The 20,789-nt window shown below is 38.7% G+C and overlaps 1 protein-coding gene and 1 long non-coding RNA gene across 3 annotated transcripts in view; both read right to left on the reverse strand.

Moving 5' to 3' along the window:
* Positions 1 to 2,880: 2,880 nt before the first annotated feature.
* Positions 2,881 to 20,789, reverse strand: part of DAP (death associated protein) — a 55,115-nt gene continuing 37,206 nt past the window's right edge. For both annotated transcript variants that reach the window (XM_072853099.1, XM_072853098.1), the window contains 2 exons: positions 8,946 to 8,988; positions 2,881 to 5,740 (listed from right to left, as the gene is read on the reverse strand). In XM_072853099.1, the coding sequence (XP_072709200.1) occupies positions 5,621 to 5,740; positions 8,946 to 8,988 (163 nt within the window). In that variant the 3' untranslated portion in view covers positions 2,881 to 5,620. The remainder of the gene's footprint in view (positions 5,741 to 8,945; positions 8,989 to 20,789) is intronic.
* The window catches only part of LOC140647902 (uncharacterized), a 13,238-nt gene continuing 5,083 nt past the window's right edge, over positions 12,635 to 20,789 (reverse strand). Inside the window, exons 2-3 of the long non-coding RNA XR_012041011.1 lie at positions 13,251 to 13,288; positions 12,635 to 12,737 (exon numbers count right to left, since the gene is read on the reverse strand). This is a non-coding gene — a long non-coding RNA (uncharacterized lncRNA). The remainder of the gene's footprint in view (positions 12,738 to 13,250; positions 13,289 to 20,789) is intronic.

A 20,789-nucleotide genomic window follows, 5' to 3' on the forward strand; every position in this document is an offset into this window, starting at 1 on the left:
AAAGACACGAACCATAAGGTCAGCAGAACTCAAACAAGGTTAACCCTCACTGCAGAGCGATACATCACTTGAAAAATGAAATGAAGCCTACGATCATGACTTCAGATAAGGCTTTTTTTTTTTAAAGTACTAAGCAAAGTTTTCAGGTAAATACAGTAGATTCACACGTAAGTGTAAAGCAAGGAGAAAACTGAAGCCTCTCTTCCTTCAGACCCACACACAGCACGCTGGTACAATTTTACTCTAAAAGACATTGAACATATTTGTGGTTTCAGTCACATCTGAACCACAGTGAGATACTAGTTATTTCAGCCGCTGGCAGCATGCAGAGATTAGTAGCTAACTTTTGCTTTTCACTTTAACTACATCGATTGTTCTGTATTTCAAGAGACAATTCTGTTTTAAGAGGGAAGCCAGGTTAGTTGCTGCGCTCTCCATTTAAGTTGCATACTTAAATTAGTATCAGACATCCATTGACACCTGAGACACCCTACCAAAAACAGCTTGTAAGAAGTTGTTTTACATACCTTTAGAAGCTGCCACTTGTTTGTCAGCCAGAAAGCAGCATAAAAAATTTTGCTGAACCAGCTTTAGTCATAACATTGTGAGAATACACCAAAGGTAACAGACATGCCCTTACTGCTGGCTGTAGAGAGCTCACAGCTCGTTAACAGCTAAACAGTTTTTATAATCCTTAAAATCACTGTGGATTACAAATGCTTTTATTTTCCTAAAGCCGTGAGTGACCTACAGTACGTCAGCCACTCGAGTTTTCTAAAAATATCTCCAACGCAAGCTGGGCAGCAGAGATTATATTACAGGGCTTCTTTCAAGGTCACTTGAAAGATCTATGCTTGCAATGGCTTTAGTATCTGTGTTTCAGTTTTGTTCCTGGCAGTATTGGCAGTGTGTTTTGCAAAAAATCATCAGCATCCATGCATGCCCATCAGGTCCAAGCAGTAATAAATTACATTCTCAGAAAATGGTATTGTATTCTTGTTCTCACCTCTGATCCGCATCCTGAAGGGAAGGGAAACAGTCTTTGCAACAGAACTGACTTCCTCGTTCATGGAGTGCTTTGTCAAATACAACCCATTCCACCTCTCCTCTCAGGCTTCCTATCTAAATACTAGTGCTACCATTTTACAAAAAGACTCAAAAAATAGCATACACTAGATGCAGTCTCTTCTCTGATGGGGGAGGAGGAAAACCAATACATACACGTTCTTGAAGGAGACCCAAGAACACAGCAACAAGCAAAATACAAACCTCCACCTTCCTAAGAAAAACGTGTGCATACCAGAGGTGTCAGAGAAATTCTGAGGAAAAAAAAGAATTGTTTAGGAAAGAAAATCAGGTAGTTAGTAATTATCTTTACTAATTATACATAATACAATCACGCACAGCACTTACCAAAGGCTACAGCTACAATGCAGATTTATTTTACCCACCCGTTGAAGAAGTCTGATGAAGATTTATCGCTGTAGACTTGACTCTCATCGAGGCTCCTCCAGTCACTATGATCTGGATTCTTTTTTTACTGACAGAGCAGACAATGTTAGCTGTAACCAGTTATATTTAAATGTCTATCTTGTGAAGGAGGATGTTTGTGTGCAAAGAAATTAAACTAAAACAGAGATTTATCTTAATTCTTTACATCATTGCAGCATCTGACCAGCAACATCTCTTCCTGCTGTAAAAGTAACTGTTCCCTTAGTGACATCCCCACATTCTCTAAAATGCAATTAACATATCTTAATCCTATAGCTAAAGGCATTGGCCTAGACTTGAATCTCATTTTAAACTTGATATACCTGAATCTGAAGGGGACATGAGAAGTGGTTTATAAAACCCACACCTCCCTCCTCCGTGAACATGGTGAGTATTCAGAATAAAGTTATTCCAAAGGGACAAAAACGTATGTCCAATCCATCCCCTTCACCTTTGTATGAAAAAGACTGCTGTGAATATTTTCATTAAACAGCCAGGAGCATGTGTTGATCATACCACCACGGATGAAAGAACAAGACTTATGTTTCAAGACATCTAATGACAAAAAGGGTAAACCATACTGTTGAAACTAGAAGTAAATAATTTCTAATTACTAATAACATCTGCAATACTGCTGATAACAGGGTCATGGAACTTGGAATAATATGAACAACTCAATCAGCAGCATGCCAGATGTCATGCACATGTATTTTCCCCAAATTTTAATGAAAGAAGACTTTTTTGCATAAGGTAGCATATCATTATGTGAGTGCAGAGTCTAAGGATCTAACATGGCAATAGTCCCAGGGCAGTAAATCTATCATATCTGCACTGTATCACATATATTTGTTGTATTATATACACACTACACATATACTAAATATAGGATGCCCAAAGTATCAGAAAGCTTCCAGAAATACTGTGGCCATTTCTCCAAGCTCTTTTGAGAATCACCTGTGTTATGGCATGCACTATGTAATGTTAACTGCAGTTTTATGAGAAGCTTGCCATTTCTGATTACAATACTTTCTTTTTCTGAAAGACGATTAGAACTTGAAAAGCAATGGAAAATGTTAAATTTCATTTCCTTTACCATACTGATTTATTACCAGGCTTAGATTCTATAGCTTTGCAAAGATCAAGGGAGAATCTCCAATTTCATAGTGGAAAACAGCAACTCCCATTCTAGCTGGCAGCATCTAGTTTTTATTTTAAATGAGACTGGACTATCCAAAACAGCTCATCCACTGTGTCATAAAACTTCCTAATAAATTTCACTATCTATAAAATGTTGATTAGTGGTGCAGCATTCTGTAATAAAATCCCATAAACCCCACAAAACCGCACCCTGCTGATTTATATTGTACTTACAGAAAAAAGAGCCCCATATACAACTTCATGCTTTATTGTTACATTATTGCCACATTGACAATTACAGAAAATTTCTTTTGCAATCATTTCAAGGTAACATCTGAACATCTCCTGTGCTTGTATGTTATTGTAACATATTTTAAAATTATCAATAACCATCAGTAGGCACTCCAGATCACCAGTTACGATTCTTTCTTTTGGGCAAGGTAATACTTTGGTAAGGACACCTATGTATAAACATGGATACCTCCCAACAATATATAATATGCTTTCATACAGAGACATTTTCTAACCATATAGGAATTCCTGCACTCTAAAAGCCACTAAAGCTATCTTGAGAGTCATACTCCATTGTACAAACTTACATATCCATCTAAGTACTCAAAGACAAAATTCAGGTATTGTCTATATATGCTGTATATATTGCATTAACAACCAGGAGCAGTAGTTTGTAATTCAAAAGCATCCATGTTCCTAACTTTTGGTATTAGAATGGAAATGTGGTGTTGCTTTCAGAAGACAGAAATAGACATTTCTACCAGCTATTACTAGACACAGAGTAGAGGTACCCAGCCCCACCTAATCATGTGCTTCTACACCGAGGCACATTTAGTTTCCCACTGCAGTCAACGGAGTCAAGAGTGATCCAGCTCATCTTGAAAGACACTTCCATTTGGTCAAAGACGCCATACCTAAACTCTACTGACTGTCTTGACTCCATCACCATTGACTACAGCTGGAGACTAGACACGACTTCAGATGTAGGAACAAGACTATGCAGCTCACCTCAAGCCAGAAGCTACCAGTACCAAGCAACTGCGATGACCTGCTGCATCACTGACGCAGCACACTGACAGCTACTGGCTGCACCATCAACGGGCTGCCATCACTTTCTATCCTGAATCTGCAAACATTCCTGCCAGCAAATTACCTCATGCAGATATTCCATGAGGCTCAATAACGCTACCCTTATGAATGAGTTACTGATGTGTGAATCACTTGTACACTCATGAGTGGCTATGAACAAGGCCTCAGACGTACCGACATCAGAAACAGACAGCATATTTTAAAAATTATGCACATTCTAATACAGAATAATTTTTATAAACAATGCTCGTTCCTTAAGGCAAGTATGGTTATCTAATTAAATTGAAAATAAGGACTGCATAAACAGATTGTACATCCTTCCTTGGGTGTAGAATAAATACATCCATGCATATCCTTTGCAAAACATCATTTCCATTTCAAGCCTATGAAAAGATGGAAATGCCAGGTCCCTCTCACCCACGTGAAGGGAGTTATTCCACTGGTGAAATGGACCGTATTTCACATGACTTTGTTGTTGTTGTTTTAAATCAGCTACTCAGGAAATAATTATTTAATCTGCAGAAATTTTTTAAAAATAGTATTTTTAAAACTCTCCTCACTGGTTTTCTATACTATTTGATTTTAAACATAAATGAACTAGTAAAGCCCTAAGTGACCCCAAACTTCCACTGATTTGCCAGGTCAATGTTTGCAGCACTATCTCCAGTACCCACTTTTTTGATGTTATTAGAAGTTTTATAAACCTAGAGGGTACTAAAGGCTGTACTGTATTTATAGTCAGTTAAAAACAGAAGTACACTTTAAAAATGTAGGTGGAATGTTTAAAAAATTATTTTCCTGGGTTTTACAGAGATAAGTTGCACAAGGAAAATGATAGAGCTAAGTGATTTTGAACTGTGCAATCAAAAGATTTAATTATGTGGCCAAAACTAATAAGATTGCTCTATTTGAAAAGTAACTTTTTTATTCCCTCATATCACTACTGTCCTTATTCACAATAAGAAGACTAGGAAAAAATACGATGCCAACAGAGGTTGGGTCATAAAGTTAAACACATTTACTAAATGGTATCTCTTAATGTCAAACACTGATCTCAAACTGTAAGTTAAAAAAAGAAAACAGATGTTTCACCAGTTTATTTTAAGTTCAATTCTGGAGGGTCCTGAGCTCCTTCAGCTTGCTACTGGAATTGAGAAATCATCACCTCATAAAAATACAGCCCCCAGTGAGACCCATGAGATGACAAATCAGTTGCCTACAGAAGCGGTGTTCTTGTAACTCTGATTTCTCTCCCCTCTCCATACGCACAGACCTCCAAATGGAAGAACCTCAGCAAGACTGTGCAAGTTCAAAGAGGTGTAAAGAAGATTCAGTTGGATTTCTGCCCACTTGAGAATGGTTTTGGGCCCTTTTATCATCTCACTAGTTGAAATCAGAGGGCACAGCTACAGGGGTGTAACACTGTAGGATACTGAAGACTGCAAGGGTTCTATGTAATCAAGACAACCACCGATTTCTGTCTCAACACACACAAACTCCGTCCAGATAGTAAAGGTACCAGTACAAAAGGGCTATTTTCCTTACCAGCTTAGCATAAAAACCTACATTAACTATCTGCTATTGCAATGCCACAACTAAAAGTACAAGTTTTAAGCTCATTATTCATACTAAAGTTTTATCTTGTCAATAAAAAAATCTTATAAAAAACCCATCCTTGATCAGCAAATACTTAATAGGGAATCTTCCATCTAGGATAACAACTGAACAATGTCTTCATTCTTATTAACCCTTGAGAATTAAAGTAAAAGAAACAGCATATTATTTTAGAGGTCAATTTTACTGATTTGACAGTGTGAATCCTAAAGCGTTTTCATCTTCTCTCGAAAACTTATTCACTGACAGCAGTTTGGCTGAGACTTTGATGGAGAGCTCACTTGCGAGGCTGGTGGATGTGCTGTTTGACATGTTGCGGGTGAGGAAGCTTTTCCACAGAAGGATGTGGTTTCTGATGAGCCACCTGAGCTGCAGCTGGAGGGAAGTCCTTATCACCCTGTTCAAAGAACACACCAGGAAAAATTTAAGAAATCCTAAAAGCATACTTTCCAGTTCAAGTGGACGTAAGTTTTTAAAAATGTGAAGAGCAGATGGAAAACAGTGTTGCATGTTACTCTGAAGTCCCTGTGTACACATCCTATCTTGCCATTCTTTTAGCCAACTTCAAAATTTCACTTATGCAAGTTTCACTTCTTCCAATTACACACACCATCCAAGAACTCAGTATCTTAAAGTGACCCACGGGAAAAAAAACCCTTTCCTATCTCCAGTGTTTAATGGCTCCTCATGCTATGCCACTTTCACAGGCTCTCTATGGTCAGAGCTCCTTGACCTGTTTGGTTTCTATAGAGCAACCAGAAAGAGGAGACTATTTCACAAACAAGGTAAGGCAGCGTGAAAAACTACCTGCACAAGGAAACCTACTGCAGGAATGCCAGTTCTGTGGGAAGAAAGGCAGGATCTAAAACTGCTTTTGACTCAAATCTTAGGGGTAACGAGCTTTTAAGTTTAACATGCTCTTTTAGCCAGGTCTGCTACTCTTAGTTCTCACATGCTGCTGTTGGCAGGCTCAGTTCAGGTGTAACCTTTACGCCACCTGTTTACAACTCTCATTTCCAGGGTCAGACCCATGAGGTTTTAAAAAAGCAATGGGAAACAACTGCTACCGGTGCTCAGTGACAAGGAGAAGAGAATAGCACCACAACTTCCCTCTTCAGAAACTGGGACAAACATATCGTAAGCCAGAAAATCCCTGTATTCCACCAGCGCACGGGCTGACAACCTTACAGAGGTACTTTGTACAAAGCTGATGTCTCAGATGGCCTGTTTCACACCTGACCCCATTTCAACCTACTCCAAATTCTTCCCTTCTGTTCTGACATAACTTTTCTTTTTATCTTGATCACTAGGTTAACTTTTTACATTTTTTCCACATTTTTCTCTACTCCAAGTTGCTTCCAGTTTTCAAAGATCTCCTCAGACTTGACATTTTCTACCTTCTTTCCCCCTGATGCTGCCGTTTGCCTTTTCCATACCTCTCTGACCCCTCACACCTTGTTGACTCAAACAGGGGATGTGAATGCAGCTCTTCTACAACTTGTGGGTGCTGTAATGGTTGAGCAGATGACAGAGTCAGTCTGTAAGTGTTAGCAGGAAATGCCTATCTTCAAATCAAAATATCACAGAATAATTCAGGTTGGAAGGGACCTCAGGATGTCTCTAGCCCAATCTCCTGCTCAAAGCAGAGCTAGCTATGAGATCAGACCAACTTACTCAAGGTTTTTATCCAGTCTGGTCTTGAAAACCTTCAAGGACAGAGACTGAATAGCCCCTCCAGGCAACCTGCTCCACTGCCTAAATGTCCTCACAGTGAAAAAGTTTATTTTTTTTTATGTCTGGTCAGACCCTCCCATTTCAATTTGTGTCTGTTGTTTCTTGTCTGCCTGCCACACACCACTCCGAACAGCCTGGCTCCATCTTCTTCATAACTTCCTTGTAGATGTGGGAAGGCTGCTATTAGGTCCTCCTGAAACCGTATCTTCTCCATGCTAAACAAGGCCTGTTCCCTCAGCCTCTCTTCCCAGAGCATGTGCTCCAGTCCCTGACCACCTTGGCAGCCCTCCAGTGAACTTGCTCTGGTTTATCTACACCTTTCATACACTGGGGCATCCGAAACTGGATGAACTATTCCATATGTGGTCTCAAGTGTGCTGAGCAGAGGGGGATAATCCCTTCCTTTGATCTACCATGTACTGTCCTGTTAACACAGCCCAGGACACTGCTGGCCGCCTTGCTCTCCTGCATGCAGCTGGGTTGTGTCCAGCTGCTGCCTGCCATTCTTCTAGCTTGTCCAGGTCCCTCCGAGTGGCAGCCCTGCCCTCAAACTTATTAACTGTTCCTCTCAGTTTGGTGCCATCCACAAACTTGATTAGGAGCCTTCTGTCTGATAAAGACATTAAACAGGACAGGTCACAGTGTAGAAACCTCCACTTGACACTGATGAGAACTATCAGGAAACTTGGAAATATAATTGAAAAATTACTCTGGGCTCAAAAAAGCATTGCTAGGTTTTGTTTATTACATAGAAAAGAAATTTTGATACACATTTGGGAGCTATGAAGTCTCAGAAAATGATAGAACAATTTTGCTCTTTTCATAGGTTAATAAATAAATCTGTAGCTGACAGCTTACTGAGAAGTTTAGTACCCTATCAAGTAACTGATTAGCTAAAGAAGAGCTGAGTTACAAAACCAAGAAAATAGTTTCTTTCAATTTTGAATCTTTTGCATACCTACTAAACTGGGGGCCTGTGTTTTTTATGTCTGAGATTTCCTATGTCACTCCAAAAACCATCACTACCCTACAATTGTTGAAGTGCTATCAAAATTACTAAACATTAATGCAATAATTAGTTAGAAGTAATTACGCATCTAAATGCCTAAATAGGTATCCACCTTGGTGCAGATGGAGGTCCAGGAAATACCGCAGTGCCTGTCTACTACTGCTATGGGCTGGGGAAAATTGCATCAGCTCGCTCTTTCCACCTACGTGATCTGACACAACCACAGCATCTTACAGGTAAACCACCCCATTACACACCCCAGTGATGTAAGGCCATCATGATAAAGGTACCCATCATGTAAAGCCATGATAAAAACCCTGTCACAACACACAAGGCATGAATTACTGATCATACGATTGATGGCTAGTTAATACTAATGATTTAGCTTATGGATTTCCAGGTCCTGCCTGCTGTTAAAATCCAGGGAATAACACCTTGAATCCCAAGTACCTCAAGGCACATATGGCAGCTGAAACACGTATCTTCAAACACACATCCTTACAGGCAGGAGTGTTGCTCCTCATCACAGATCAAGCTATAGCAGCAGACTTACATGCAACTGCTTTCCAAGAAAATGAATGCAGTAATATCTAGCTTAGATATGAAAAGAAGATCCAATAAACTTAAAGTGCTAAAAGTCAAAGTGAAATGGTGGAAGTAATTTCAATAAATAATTTCAATTTCACACAAAACCAAAAAGAATGCTCAAAGGGACTTACACAAATATACAAAACATAAAGCCGCTTCTCATAATAAAGGAAGGGGAATGAAAGAGATTAATTTTGCTCTGATCAGTGATAATTCTGAAAATCCTACAATCATTTTTCTATGATTGAAAGAAATTTAATGGTAATCTTACCCTAGCAATGACACCAGAGATGAACACCGTCGGTTTAGGTGGGCTGAAAAAAATAAGAGGGATTATTTGTACAAATTATTTAGAAGGTAAAAAAAGTACATCACACATACAATGCACACAAAAGTTGCATTTTTGGCAATTAATGAATGTTTCAAATAGACAAGACAAATTTCCTCTTCAAATGACTATTGCCTTATTAGTACTTATTGCAGCCAAGAACAATCCTGTAGGTTTTGGCTGCTATTACTTCACATTAATTGTGACAGCAGCAGAAGGCTAGTCCAACACCACTCTGTTCCCTACTTAAAGCTGAGAGTCCTTCTTTGTTTGCATTGGTTTCTTAATCCTCAAATTTTATATATAAGCTGCCAGCAGTACTTTAGGCTTAGTGTATTTGTATTGCAACAATGAAAACTGTAGTTGGACTAAACTTACTGCTGTGATGGAGAATAAAATAAAATTCAAGTTTATATCTGTCAATCAAATGGATTAAGGTTTTCAGTCTCAGAAAAAAACAACACCCAGTACTTTAAATCATAGATTTTCAAGCAGATATTTATCTACTCTGTTACATAGAAGGAGAATCACGTCTGCAATAAAACAAATGTTAAAGAACAGAAAGCAAAGTCTGCCCTGCTTTTTCATGTGCAGACCTCCATCCATGCCAATAGGAACAAATTCTCCACAGGTAGAAATCGACTCTGAAGCTTGGTCAGCACGAGGGACCAGTTTCCATGGGCCACCGATCTACTGAACTGACCACCTGCACATGGCGGCCAAGGTGCAGCCACGTCTAACAGTTGACCCCGGTGGTGGGCATTGCCACAGTGTCTAAATTATAAATACTCAGCAACTTCAGTGGTCTCCTGGGCAAGTAAAACCATACATCTGCATGGAGTCTGCAGAAGGATTGAGACCAGGAGCTCCAGAAAATCTCCACAATAGAGGTAATACTTCTGTAAGAAAACCATGTAACCTGAGGCATTGCAAAGGGAAGGAGGGTGTGGAGGTAAAGGTGTGCCTCCCTCTGAGCATGTCCATAACCGAGGACTCAGAGCAGGTGGTTCATTAATTGGACCACGAGAAGGGTCCCTACCCCGTGATGTTATGGCTGACAAGGTTGGAACACCACAAAGCAAACACAAATCTATTTATTACAGGAATTATTACTGTGATGCACTTTACAACTACACAGCTTGTAAAGATTTATTAGTACGATGTTAAGTGAAGTTAAGGTAACAAGCAGCACAGTATTAGATCTTGATATAATGATCTAATAAATATTGCCTGAGCCCTGTTTAAGTCACAGGATTGCTACACAGTCTCTGAACACCCTAGTTATTTAACAAGACTCATCATCCCTTTGAGAAATTTTTTTAAAAGTCAGAAAGACAGGCTTAGAAAAAAGGAGAAAGGAAGGAAGTTCTGCTCTAAAATACCTCCATTTAAGAGTACCAGTGATATTTCCTGCAACGAGAAAGAATATTTTGATACCGTATTAGACTTCTTCAATCCAATTTTCTGTTAGTATAAACTAATAACAAGCAAAGATCAATAGCAAAACACTTTCATTTTATCCTAATTGTACTGAGCCAATTAGTATGTTACAGGCTGCATGAGATTTCCTGGATGCTGAGTAACAAACTCGAAGAAATAACTCTGACCGAGAAAACACAGATATACCGCAGTGGCTCAAGGTCCCATTCATAAACTAACACCATGACATTATAAAGAAAATGAACAGTAAATGGAAAAAAAAAGTGTGGCAAGTTATTCTTCACCTACACATGGAATCTGGCTTTAGTCACGCTCAGAGAAACAGTTATTTGTTTGACATTGTATTATTAACAATATTGGATAGTGAGAAATTCAAATCAGATGGATTTTTTCCTTATATTCTTACCATGACCTTTCAGTGTTCATTACGCTTGGATGATGCATGAAATTCAAATCAACATTTCCCAAAAAGAGACTGTATTTGCTGAACGTGCTACGGCTTGTCTGCCTACCACTAGACTGTATTATCTGCTGTCTATTCCATACTTATTGCTTTAAAAACAAATTAAATGCTCCATGGTTTTGGCCAAAAATGACAACCAGAAGGAATCTCTAGCATAATGGCTGTTTCAAACACAGCTTTTCCCGCTGCAAATCGTAAAACTCTTCTCAGAAACCCTGGTCTCCTATTCAAAATGCCATGCTATTAATATTCAAGGGACCTGAGCTTGCAAGTGCCAAGTTCCCTGGGTACACAATAAAGCTGGATAAAGTTAGCATATTTGGTACATTTTCATACTTATTTTTACTTAGGTGTATGTTCTTTTGTCTAAGGAACTAGGCTGAAGATCCTGTAAGGATCATTTTCAGAATCAGTTAAGCTAAAAATCCAGTCTGAGGTTTATGTTTCAGGTAGTACCACAGAATGAGCTAGCATATCTTGATAGAGAAGACAAAAATCATCAATACCATTTTCCTGGTAAAAACTATGTCCTTCAGATACAAAGCATTTATCTTGAACTCTATCATGAAATAACATATTTAGCCTTGTCTGTATGCAATTGGTTCTGGGACTGTCTTCAGCTGCCCTGTCTTAGGAGCAGGACACTAATTAGGACCGTCCCACGGGTGTGTGGGAAAAACGCCTCATACTATCTCACCTAAGGTCAATGTGGAACATTTTAGCATAGCACAGGGCAATTCACTGACACACAGGAAGCAACCTAATGGGAAACCAGAGTTGTAAAAATGTATCTACATCCAGATGCTGGAACAGATTTGTCCTCAACTTTCACCCTTGTTTGTCCTCTCCACGGCTTTTTGATTGGACTCTTCTTGTGTTACGCTAGATTTCCAGCTTCTAAACGGACGAACTAATGGGAACGCTGACGTGGCTTCCAGCTCGAGCGCCTCTACCCTCCATCCACAAGCATCTTTTACAGAAATCCCAACATTAATTTCTGGCTGACCTGAGTTCCCACACTCTGCTGCGGGCACACACTGTAATGAGGCTTCACCTCTCAACTTAACTGATTACAAAGGCAAAATGCTTCGCTCCTACAGAAGACACACCAGCCCATTAGGAAACTCATTTTCATGCATTCATTATTCCCTAGCAGGGAAAAAGACAGAAGCTGGCCAGAAACGTGAATGACTGAGTGTGTCTGTATCGATGTTCTATGCTAAAGCCACTGTCTTTCCCACCATTTTTACTAGATTACATTGTCCCAGAAAAGATCTTTAAAAATTTAATATTATCAGTTATCTTTGATGATCTATAGAATCAGAATCAGGCCAGAGCATATATAATCACGCATCTATACTAATAAAGAATTCAACGGATCAGAGAAAGGCCTGGATAATCAGTCACTGACTCACGCTTTAATTTCATTCTTAATGAAAGAAATCTTTCTACAGATGAACTTCGTCACAATAAATTCAATCTCTACTGCCAGACTCTCAAACCATTGGCTTTTGCAGACCCAGATTAGCTGCCAGGACCATAACTCCATAATTGCACTCTGGGACATCTACTGGGATTGCAGTGTTGCAACATCACTCATTATCTTTCCCAAGAACCTACCGAAAATAGAAACAAAAATGGAGAATATGCACAGGCTATCATCGCTACATTTGTAAAACACTTCCAGTGCTTTAAATTCTATTGGTGTTTTATGCAAAGCACAACCTACATGTCTAGTATTTTGTAAGCTGTGATGGTTGCTTTGAGGATATACTTAATCTGATGAAAATCGGTTTGACAGATGTTGTTTTGAAGATGCAGCATTCCTTTGTCTAGGCATAAGTAAACAAGAAAGCGAAAAAATATTACTTTCTGACAAAAACTGATTTTGTTTATACATATATGTGCTTTACAGCTATTTAATGTACACATTTATTTGAAGTTAAACAATAGCCACAGCTGATATTGTGTAAGGAATACAACGGCATGTTTGCCAAGACTGCTTAGAGTGCGTGTCAATACTTTCAGAGCAAATCCTTATTTTATTATAACATATGGAGAAAAAGAACACATCTGTTAAGATCTGAGTGTTCAAAGAACCTACCCTGATTTTACATGTGCGATGCTGCTAAGAACTGCACCTGTTTAACATCAGACTCTCTACTGGCTTAATTTATCCTGATTGTATTCAAATAAAATAAAGATTTCTATTATTTCATAATACTTAGCTTAAATAAGATCTTTATCTGACATTGCAAGTAAATCACAAAGAAGATTGAATACTTGAAAAGATCATTAACTAGATGAAATGAGGCATTAATAATACTAAAATCTTATGCCTTCACCTTAGAGGGATTGATTGAACTGAAGTCTGACAGACGTACTGTAAAGACAAACACAGTGACATAGGAATTACTGCGAAATCTGCTACAGACCACAGAACATACACAGGGCAGATGAGTATTTATGCAACTCCATTTAAAATAGAGAAACTGAATAAATTAGTTTTCTAAGTTAACAGGGAATTTTATAGTTATTAACTATATCTATATATCCAGTATATGCCCATACACACGTGCAGAGGCTATGCATGTATACATATATAGATTACACAGATTCATAGCTGTTTAAGAGTGGTCCCAAATGCAGGCAAGAGTGCAGCACATTCCCACAGCTGCACAAGGGATGAATGCCTGCAGCCACTCTCCTGTTTGCAGCATCTGAACTGCCTACTGCACTGCTACCTGACGGGATGGATCTGAATCTGATGCTAGTTTCCAGTGGCAGGTTGAATTGCAGATCCGATCTGGAGGAAGGACTATGAGCACCACTCACAGTGCGATCCAAAACAAAAGCCTACGTTTAGAGTTGACTAACCAGCAAATAGAACCATGCATATGCATCATTCCTTTCCACATGAACTATAAAAGCTCCTGAAATGGAAAATGGGTCTTACTGCAGCCTGCCGGTGTAGAAGGCTAGTGCTCCATGTTCACTGGTGATCAGAAAAATGAAAACAACATGCTAAGACAAATAAAGAATGAGAAAAAGCAATGGCAAAAATAGTACCTCACAGTATACCTCATTCAAAATACTGTATTCAGTCCAGGAACACCATAAGTAAAGAAGCAGAGCAGAAGTAAAGATGGAAAAAATAGCTGAGAGCGCATGGAGAACCTTCTACGTGAGAAAAGTGCTAAGAACTATTTGCAGACAGTATACAAAAGAGTGAATATTGTTCCCATTTACCTTCTTTATAGTATAAGTAGAAAGTGACACTTGAAGAAAGTAGAAGACATACATTTAAAACTAATAATAGCAGATACCTTTAAAATACCGTAGAACTAAATGCAGAACCTCCTGGAAATAAGGCAACATCAATATCAAGAGTTCAGTGAGATTTAAAACCAGAATTAGACATTTATATGATGCAAACCCATTCACAACAGTTAGATTAGAAATGTGTAAAAGTTATATGAATGCTGATGCTCCAGGGCTCAAGTTATCCTTAAACTGATCAGGACTACAAAGAAACCTCTTCTGTGCAGAGGTTAAACTTCGGTATGTCATTACCCTTTCTGCCTTCAATTAAATATTGTAAGAGATTATTTTCCTGATACATCCGATTCATCTACATACTGTAAATCAGGGTACAAGCACAGTCTCAAGATTCCCAATATGCCAACATTTAAAACAGGTTAGCCTACTTTAAAAAGGACAGAACTACACAGATGCAAGGCTTTTGTTAGAACAGTTTTTGTCAAAATAGGTAAAAAAATGTTAAATACTTAAAAACTACATTAAACTAATCTTCTAAACAAGAATGATTCATATTTGTCTTTTCATACTCATGGGAATTAATCATGTCTTATCACTGGCGATTACCTTTTCCTGTTTAAGTGGGCCTGGCAAACAGACATATGAAATATAGACTAATAGCATGATGTGTTTTTCAAAGACTTAGGAACCACAAATCATGTCATAATTTTTAACTACCAAAGAGTAACGGTAGAGTTTGTAATTTGGGGTTTCCTTCCGTTAATCAAATCATCCAGTAGCATGTACTGTGACTCATAGTTGGCCTCTAGCTGTGGAAAGCAAAGGAGAAATTCATGCGACAGGCTGCAACCTGAAGAGGCACCTACGCGGAATCTGGAGCTGCACCCAACTCCCTGAATCACTGGGCAAAGGCAGCGTGCAGACAGCATGCATTTCACCCCTCTAGCACCCCAAAACAGCAGGGACTTGAAAAATGAGCAGAACCTTCTACTGAGCAGCCTGCCCTTTATTTCCTTGCTCATTTCCACATAAACTTATCATTCACTCTCATTAACAAGTTGCTTAGGCAAACGAAATGAAAAACTTATATGAAATAGTATGATCTGCAGTTACCCATTGATCCCCCAACTGTTCCCTAATTAGAGCAAGTTTTGCTATTTTCTGCCTTGTCCTGGCATGGTATTCACTCCATGAACAGAAAGTTCTCCAAATATTCTAAGCAGAATTTCATCTTCAGTCAACAAAACTTCAGACTTTAATCCTGCCCTTATCTTTTTGGAATTAAAAGCATTTTGGCCAGTTGTTCAAACCATCCAGCTTAATCTTCAAGACTGCTTAGGAATTCATATTTTCTGGTTATGAAACATGAAAGCTAACTAGTCTTGGTTTCAGCCTAATGCCTCTTTAAAGATGTCCAGATACTTCTTTATAGGGGGTGCTTATTTGAATTTACATAGTTGCCTTTGATTTTGGCATTGTCTGTGAAAGTAAATTCCAAGATGATTAAAAACACATTTCTCAGCAATAGAGTAAAAGTAACAAGCACGCTGCTCATCAGCTTGCCTGAAATACTTTCCCATTGGTTATAATACATTTAGGTTATTAATTTTCTGGACAGAAAAGTAATAATTAGTCTGACTGACTACCAGAGGGAAACACTCTAGCTGATTGCACGGGGACATAACAGTGTCTGATATTCTATAATAATTTATCCTGTTGAGGTCATTTATTTATCTGCCATAGCTTTCAAACCTTTAAGATCACCCACAGGATGGCACTGTTGAACCTCTGAGTATATTATACAGTAAGGGAACAACCTCAAAGAAATTCAGGTGCTGTGGCAAATACTAAAACAAGTAAAAAGCAATACTTCCCCTTGATGCCAAATCTTGATGAAATGCAGTATGTATGTACACACTCACACAAACTCATATACATACCTACAGACACTATTTTTGGAAAACAGTTTTCTTGTCCCCCTGTATTAGTCTGTGCCCCGATATACCCCATGAGATAGCTTCCACTCTGCTAAACTGCTCCTCTTCCTATGCAGGCAAAATTAATGTGTTTGAAGGAAGAACTCCATGCCCTATCAGGAAATTTTAATGACTATTTGTTTTGCTATTCACATACAAGCAAATTGGGTGTCCTGATCTTTTAATGAGGTGGTAAATCACTGGCCATTATATTTAATAGCAACTGATTGACATTCATTGTTCTTACATTCACTGTCAACGTATTGCAGCATATGGCCTGATTAATCTCACCAGCCTCTCATTCATCTTTGTTTTTAGTGCCTGTGTTAGCCATAAAAGAAAATTATTTAAGAAAGATATCCACCATCTCTTATCTATATTGCTGTACATGACATTGCTATCAGAGAGTAAATTTTTCTTTCATGCCTTCTTCTGATCACAAAATGAAGATTTAAGTATTTCACCTTTTCTATAGACTCAGAGGATTTAGAAATAGTCTGTAATTCTCCAACTGCTGGTTCATTTATTAGGGTTCAACCCTGTTATCGCAGTATCTACATTAGCCCTTAGTGAACATCAGTGACAAACTTCTCACAGGTAGCGACTGCAGCATTAGCCTACTTAATATCTGTAGCCACTTAACTGTGGAAAGATGAGAGCTATGAAGACTGACATAAAGCAAGCAGTACTTAAATAGTGATAGAACTCAAACGAGGCTCTAAAATAAGGAGTGAAGTAGAGTAGACTTTAAGCATTTGCAAAATGGCCAGCAAAGACCATGGTGCAAAGGGGAGAGAGGACTAAGTCTTCCACGTATTAGTCAAGTGCTGAAGTGTATCCCCATGCATGTTCCCATGACAGCAACACGCTTCCATACTGAGAACATCACGACCACGGGCCTGCACTGCAGCGTCTCAGCTAGAGACACACATTTGCCAGTTGCGGCACTGCTGTAGCTCCTCCATCTTCCAGCAGAGAAAAAGATGGAGTGGAACTGGAAAACTGGCATGACACTGTACTAGGCATACACAATGTCAGTGCAATGAAGGAGACACAGAAGGTAGAAGCTAATGAGAAGGTGAAAATCTTCTCCTCCTGCCCAGGTGAATCTGTGTTTGTCTCAGACACACACACCTGTGTCCCAGAACTTCCCAACCCTTCCTGTTAGAGTTCATACCTGAATCTGGCTTTCTGATCTCTCAAGCCATTAACTATTCAGTAGATGTGCACCTTTCACTCTCCCACTTTGAACAATTGCAATATTGTTTCTTATTACCCCAAACCACACTGCAGACACAAAGTCAGATGTGCATGCATGTGTCTGCACGTGCATAAACGCTACATCACCTTCCACAGCCACAGCAGTGAGGAGTCTTCTCAAACCAATTTTACACCACGCATTCTGCATGGTTTCCATTCTGCAGTTGCACCCTACTGGTATGTGAAGCTCTCCAAAGCAAATGCCAACTAAAATTAACATTTTTTTCACTTCTGTGGCTGTTCACAGCCCTGCCCACAGCAGAATGGACCGTGATGAAGTTCTTGCCCATGTCAATGGGCCATTCCTGGGAAAGTTCTGAGCACAATAAAGGGCATTGTGGATGGTCATGAAGACACTCTGGTAGTATCTGATCCCGTGTTGAAGATGGTGTGAGCTGGCTGTATTGGCCAGGAACTTGCTTTAGTTCAAACCCTGACAAAGTTATCAACACAATTCTCCCTATTCTCCAGAGGCAAGTGGCATTTCTAGAGGCATAAATCTTGTCATAGGAATAAGAGACCAGTAAATCCTGGAACCTGGAATTCCTCTTAATTCAGACATGGAAAACAAAGAAAACATTATTTCAGTATGTAATCTTCTATTTAGAGCTCATAAAGGAGCAACAGAAGACAGAATTAAAGTTTTCAACTAAACAGCTTACTTTTAATAGTAGGAAACCACCAAACCCCTAATGAACTTAGCCCAGCTAGGTTTTTAATGTCACGAAAGACAAGGAACAAAGTTCTCTAAAAGGTATTCAGACAAGGGTACATCTTTGTTTAAATAAACTTGGAGAAATTTAATTTCTCCACAGAGAAATCGACCTCCGTTGACCTGAGAGGAAGCAACCACTTCATTCCTCTACTACCATTACTACGTCTGCTGCTGCGCTGTGGCGGTCGGAAAGGCAACATCTTCATTTTCCATCTAGAAACATCCAGTCACCTGAATACAATCAGAACAGGCTGTTTCTTCCTTCCATATGTATCTTAAGGGTTTAATCCAGAAGGTCAACATCAGATATTACTACAATCATCTGCAAAACTTCCACTAATGTCAATGGGACTGGAACTTACACAAGAAAATACACAGAAAATGACCTTGAAGAAATCAATAGCAATGGGATTCAAAGCATTACAATCTGAAGGATTTCAAGAGTTCTTAGATGGTAAGCTTTCACTCAGCTTGAAATAAATGTATAGCTTTTTTAAGTGATAATAAAAGCCATGACAATGCAAATGTGTAACAGATCAATGTGCTGTTAAATCTGAATATCGTTCTATAGTAGTACCCATTCATTTCAATGGGATGTAGAAATCTTAAAGCAACTACAAACTCCTGAATGTCAATACCACTAGTGATTTTTCTGTTAATCTAACAAAAACGACTGCTAATTTTCTAGTTCAGTCTGTTAGATCTGTCATGTCCTTGTGCTTCATGTGTTTGAATGGCTTTTAATTGCTTTAATAATAGCTAAAGCAGTTCAGTTCCTTAAAGAAGTACTATAGCACCTGCAAGACTGCAGCTAACCACTTGGCAACATTACCTTCTACCATACAGAACAGGGTTAGATTACGTTTTTTGTGTTTGTGATGCACACATAGCTTTGCTTCTTCACTTTGGTTCTACAGGACAAATAGATCAGTCTGTCTGAGGAACAAAAACAAAACAAGCATGCACAGTCTTAGCTGAGTTTATATTTATTAAACAGCAGCAATACTGTTCGTAGTTCATACTGGTAGTTCGTACTATTATTTTATACTGCTCATTTCCATACAGAGCACAACAGAAAAGAAAAAAAGACACTAAAAATGACTCATTTGACTTTATCCGCTACCTGGTAGCACAGTCCTGGCTAGAGTGCTGTCTAAAGTTATGTTTCTGTAGTTCTAGCTGAAGGGTGTCCTCAGCAAGAACACAGTTTTTCCAAAACATCTGCCTAGTGGTAGCACCTCTGGCCACTGTCTGGATGTTATAACAAGTGACAATATAATAATGGGAGTTGACTTAAGAAATCATTAGCCTACTCAACTTTGAAATCAGGGACAATGGGCATAAGTAAAATGTACTTCTTAAGTAAAATGTACTTCTTATTTCAAAAATAAAGTGTACCTATCTAAGGATCAATTTAGGTTAGATTAGCAAAAAAAAATTTTTTCTAAAGATTCCTCGATTCCTCTGTATGCTTCAAAAAGCCATTTCTGTCATCCTGCGTGTACTTGAACATATAAACATTTTAATTAATAGCTTTTTATTTGCTAATGAACCAGGATATACCTTTTCTAGAAGTCTATTAACATGCAGAGATCTCTCCTGATTCAGTAGGTCATTTTTACTCTATGTAGTTCAACACAGTAATGGAGTCCCAGTACATCAGGGTGAAAATTAATGAAAACGTATGACACCGCAATCAGATTTTCAAACAATTACAAAGTGGAAATAGTAACTGTCACAATAAGTGCACCTTCTATCATACACACAACCAGGTGTGCATTTGTAAACGCTATACTGCATGACCTTTCATAATGTGGTATGACTTACTGACAGCTTATTCTTTTCAAATTTTCACATTTTGAAGCAGCATTTTGTAAATACGAGACATTTCCACTACCAAAAAAAAAAAAGTATTTCCCATTATTTATCTTTTGGTTCCATTCCATTTTCTTATTTCCCTTCCCACCATTAAGACTCCCCAGCCTGCTGGGACATACAGCTAAACATCTGTGTAATACTGACTCTTCATTTTAAGAATTCAGTATAAAACACATCCCCATTTAGTTGTCATTACAAAAGCAAGTGGTTAGAGGGAGCTCAAGATATGCAGGAGCAGGAACCAGAGGAAATTTTTTAATAGTACTTTTTGGCAGAGGGTACATGGGAGGTAATGATCCTGTCCTTCTCTCCATCCCCTCCACCTCTAGTTACCACTAACAGCCTCTTAGCCCCCAAGGGCTAACTCCCAAACCAATAGTTTTTTTAGTTGTTTTTAATAACAACACATTAACTGTGCACAACGGCAAGTTAATCACCCAATTGTTTATTTTTTAAGGAGTGATGACTTTGGATAACATATCTCCAAAGCTGGTGTTTTCCTGAGAAACCATTTCCATAACTTACAGCATAATCACTTCACATGTAAACAGAGACGATCAAGAACTTGGAACAACCAAACTTTGCTGCAGGCTGGAGTGTAAGATGATGCACTGCCTGATTCAGCTGAACTCTTCCGAATTCACATGATCTTAGAAGCAGCTGAAAACCTCTGCAACGAGAAGTCCTAAGAACATTTTAGAGGAACTGCACCATTTTGGATCTTAACTTTCTTCTTCTTCTATCAAAGACTTAGGGAGAAAATTAAAGATATACAG

The sequence above is a fragment of the Ciconia boyciana genome, chromosome 2 (genome assembly GCF_034638445.1).
Source record: "Ciconia boyciana chromosome 2, ASM3463844v1, whole genome shotgun sequence".
Lineage (NCBI taxonomy): Eukaryota > Metazoa > Chordata > Aves > Ciconiiformes > Ciconiidae > Ciconia > Ciconia boyciana.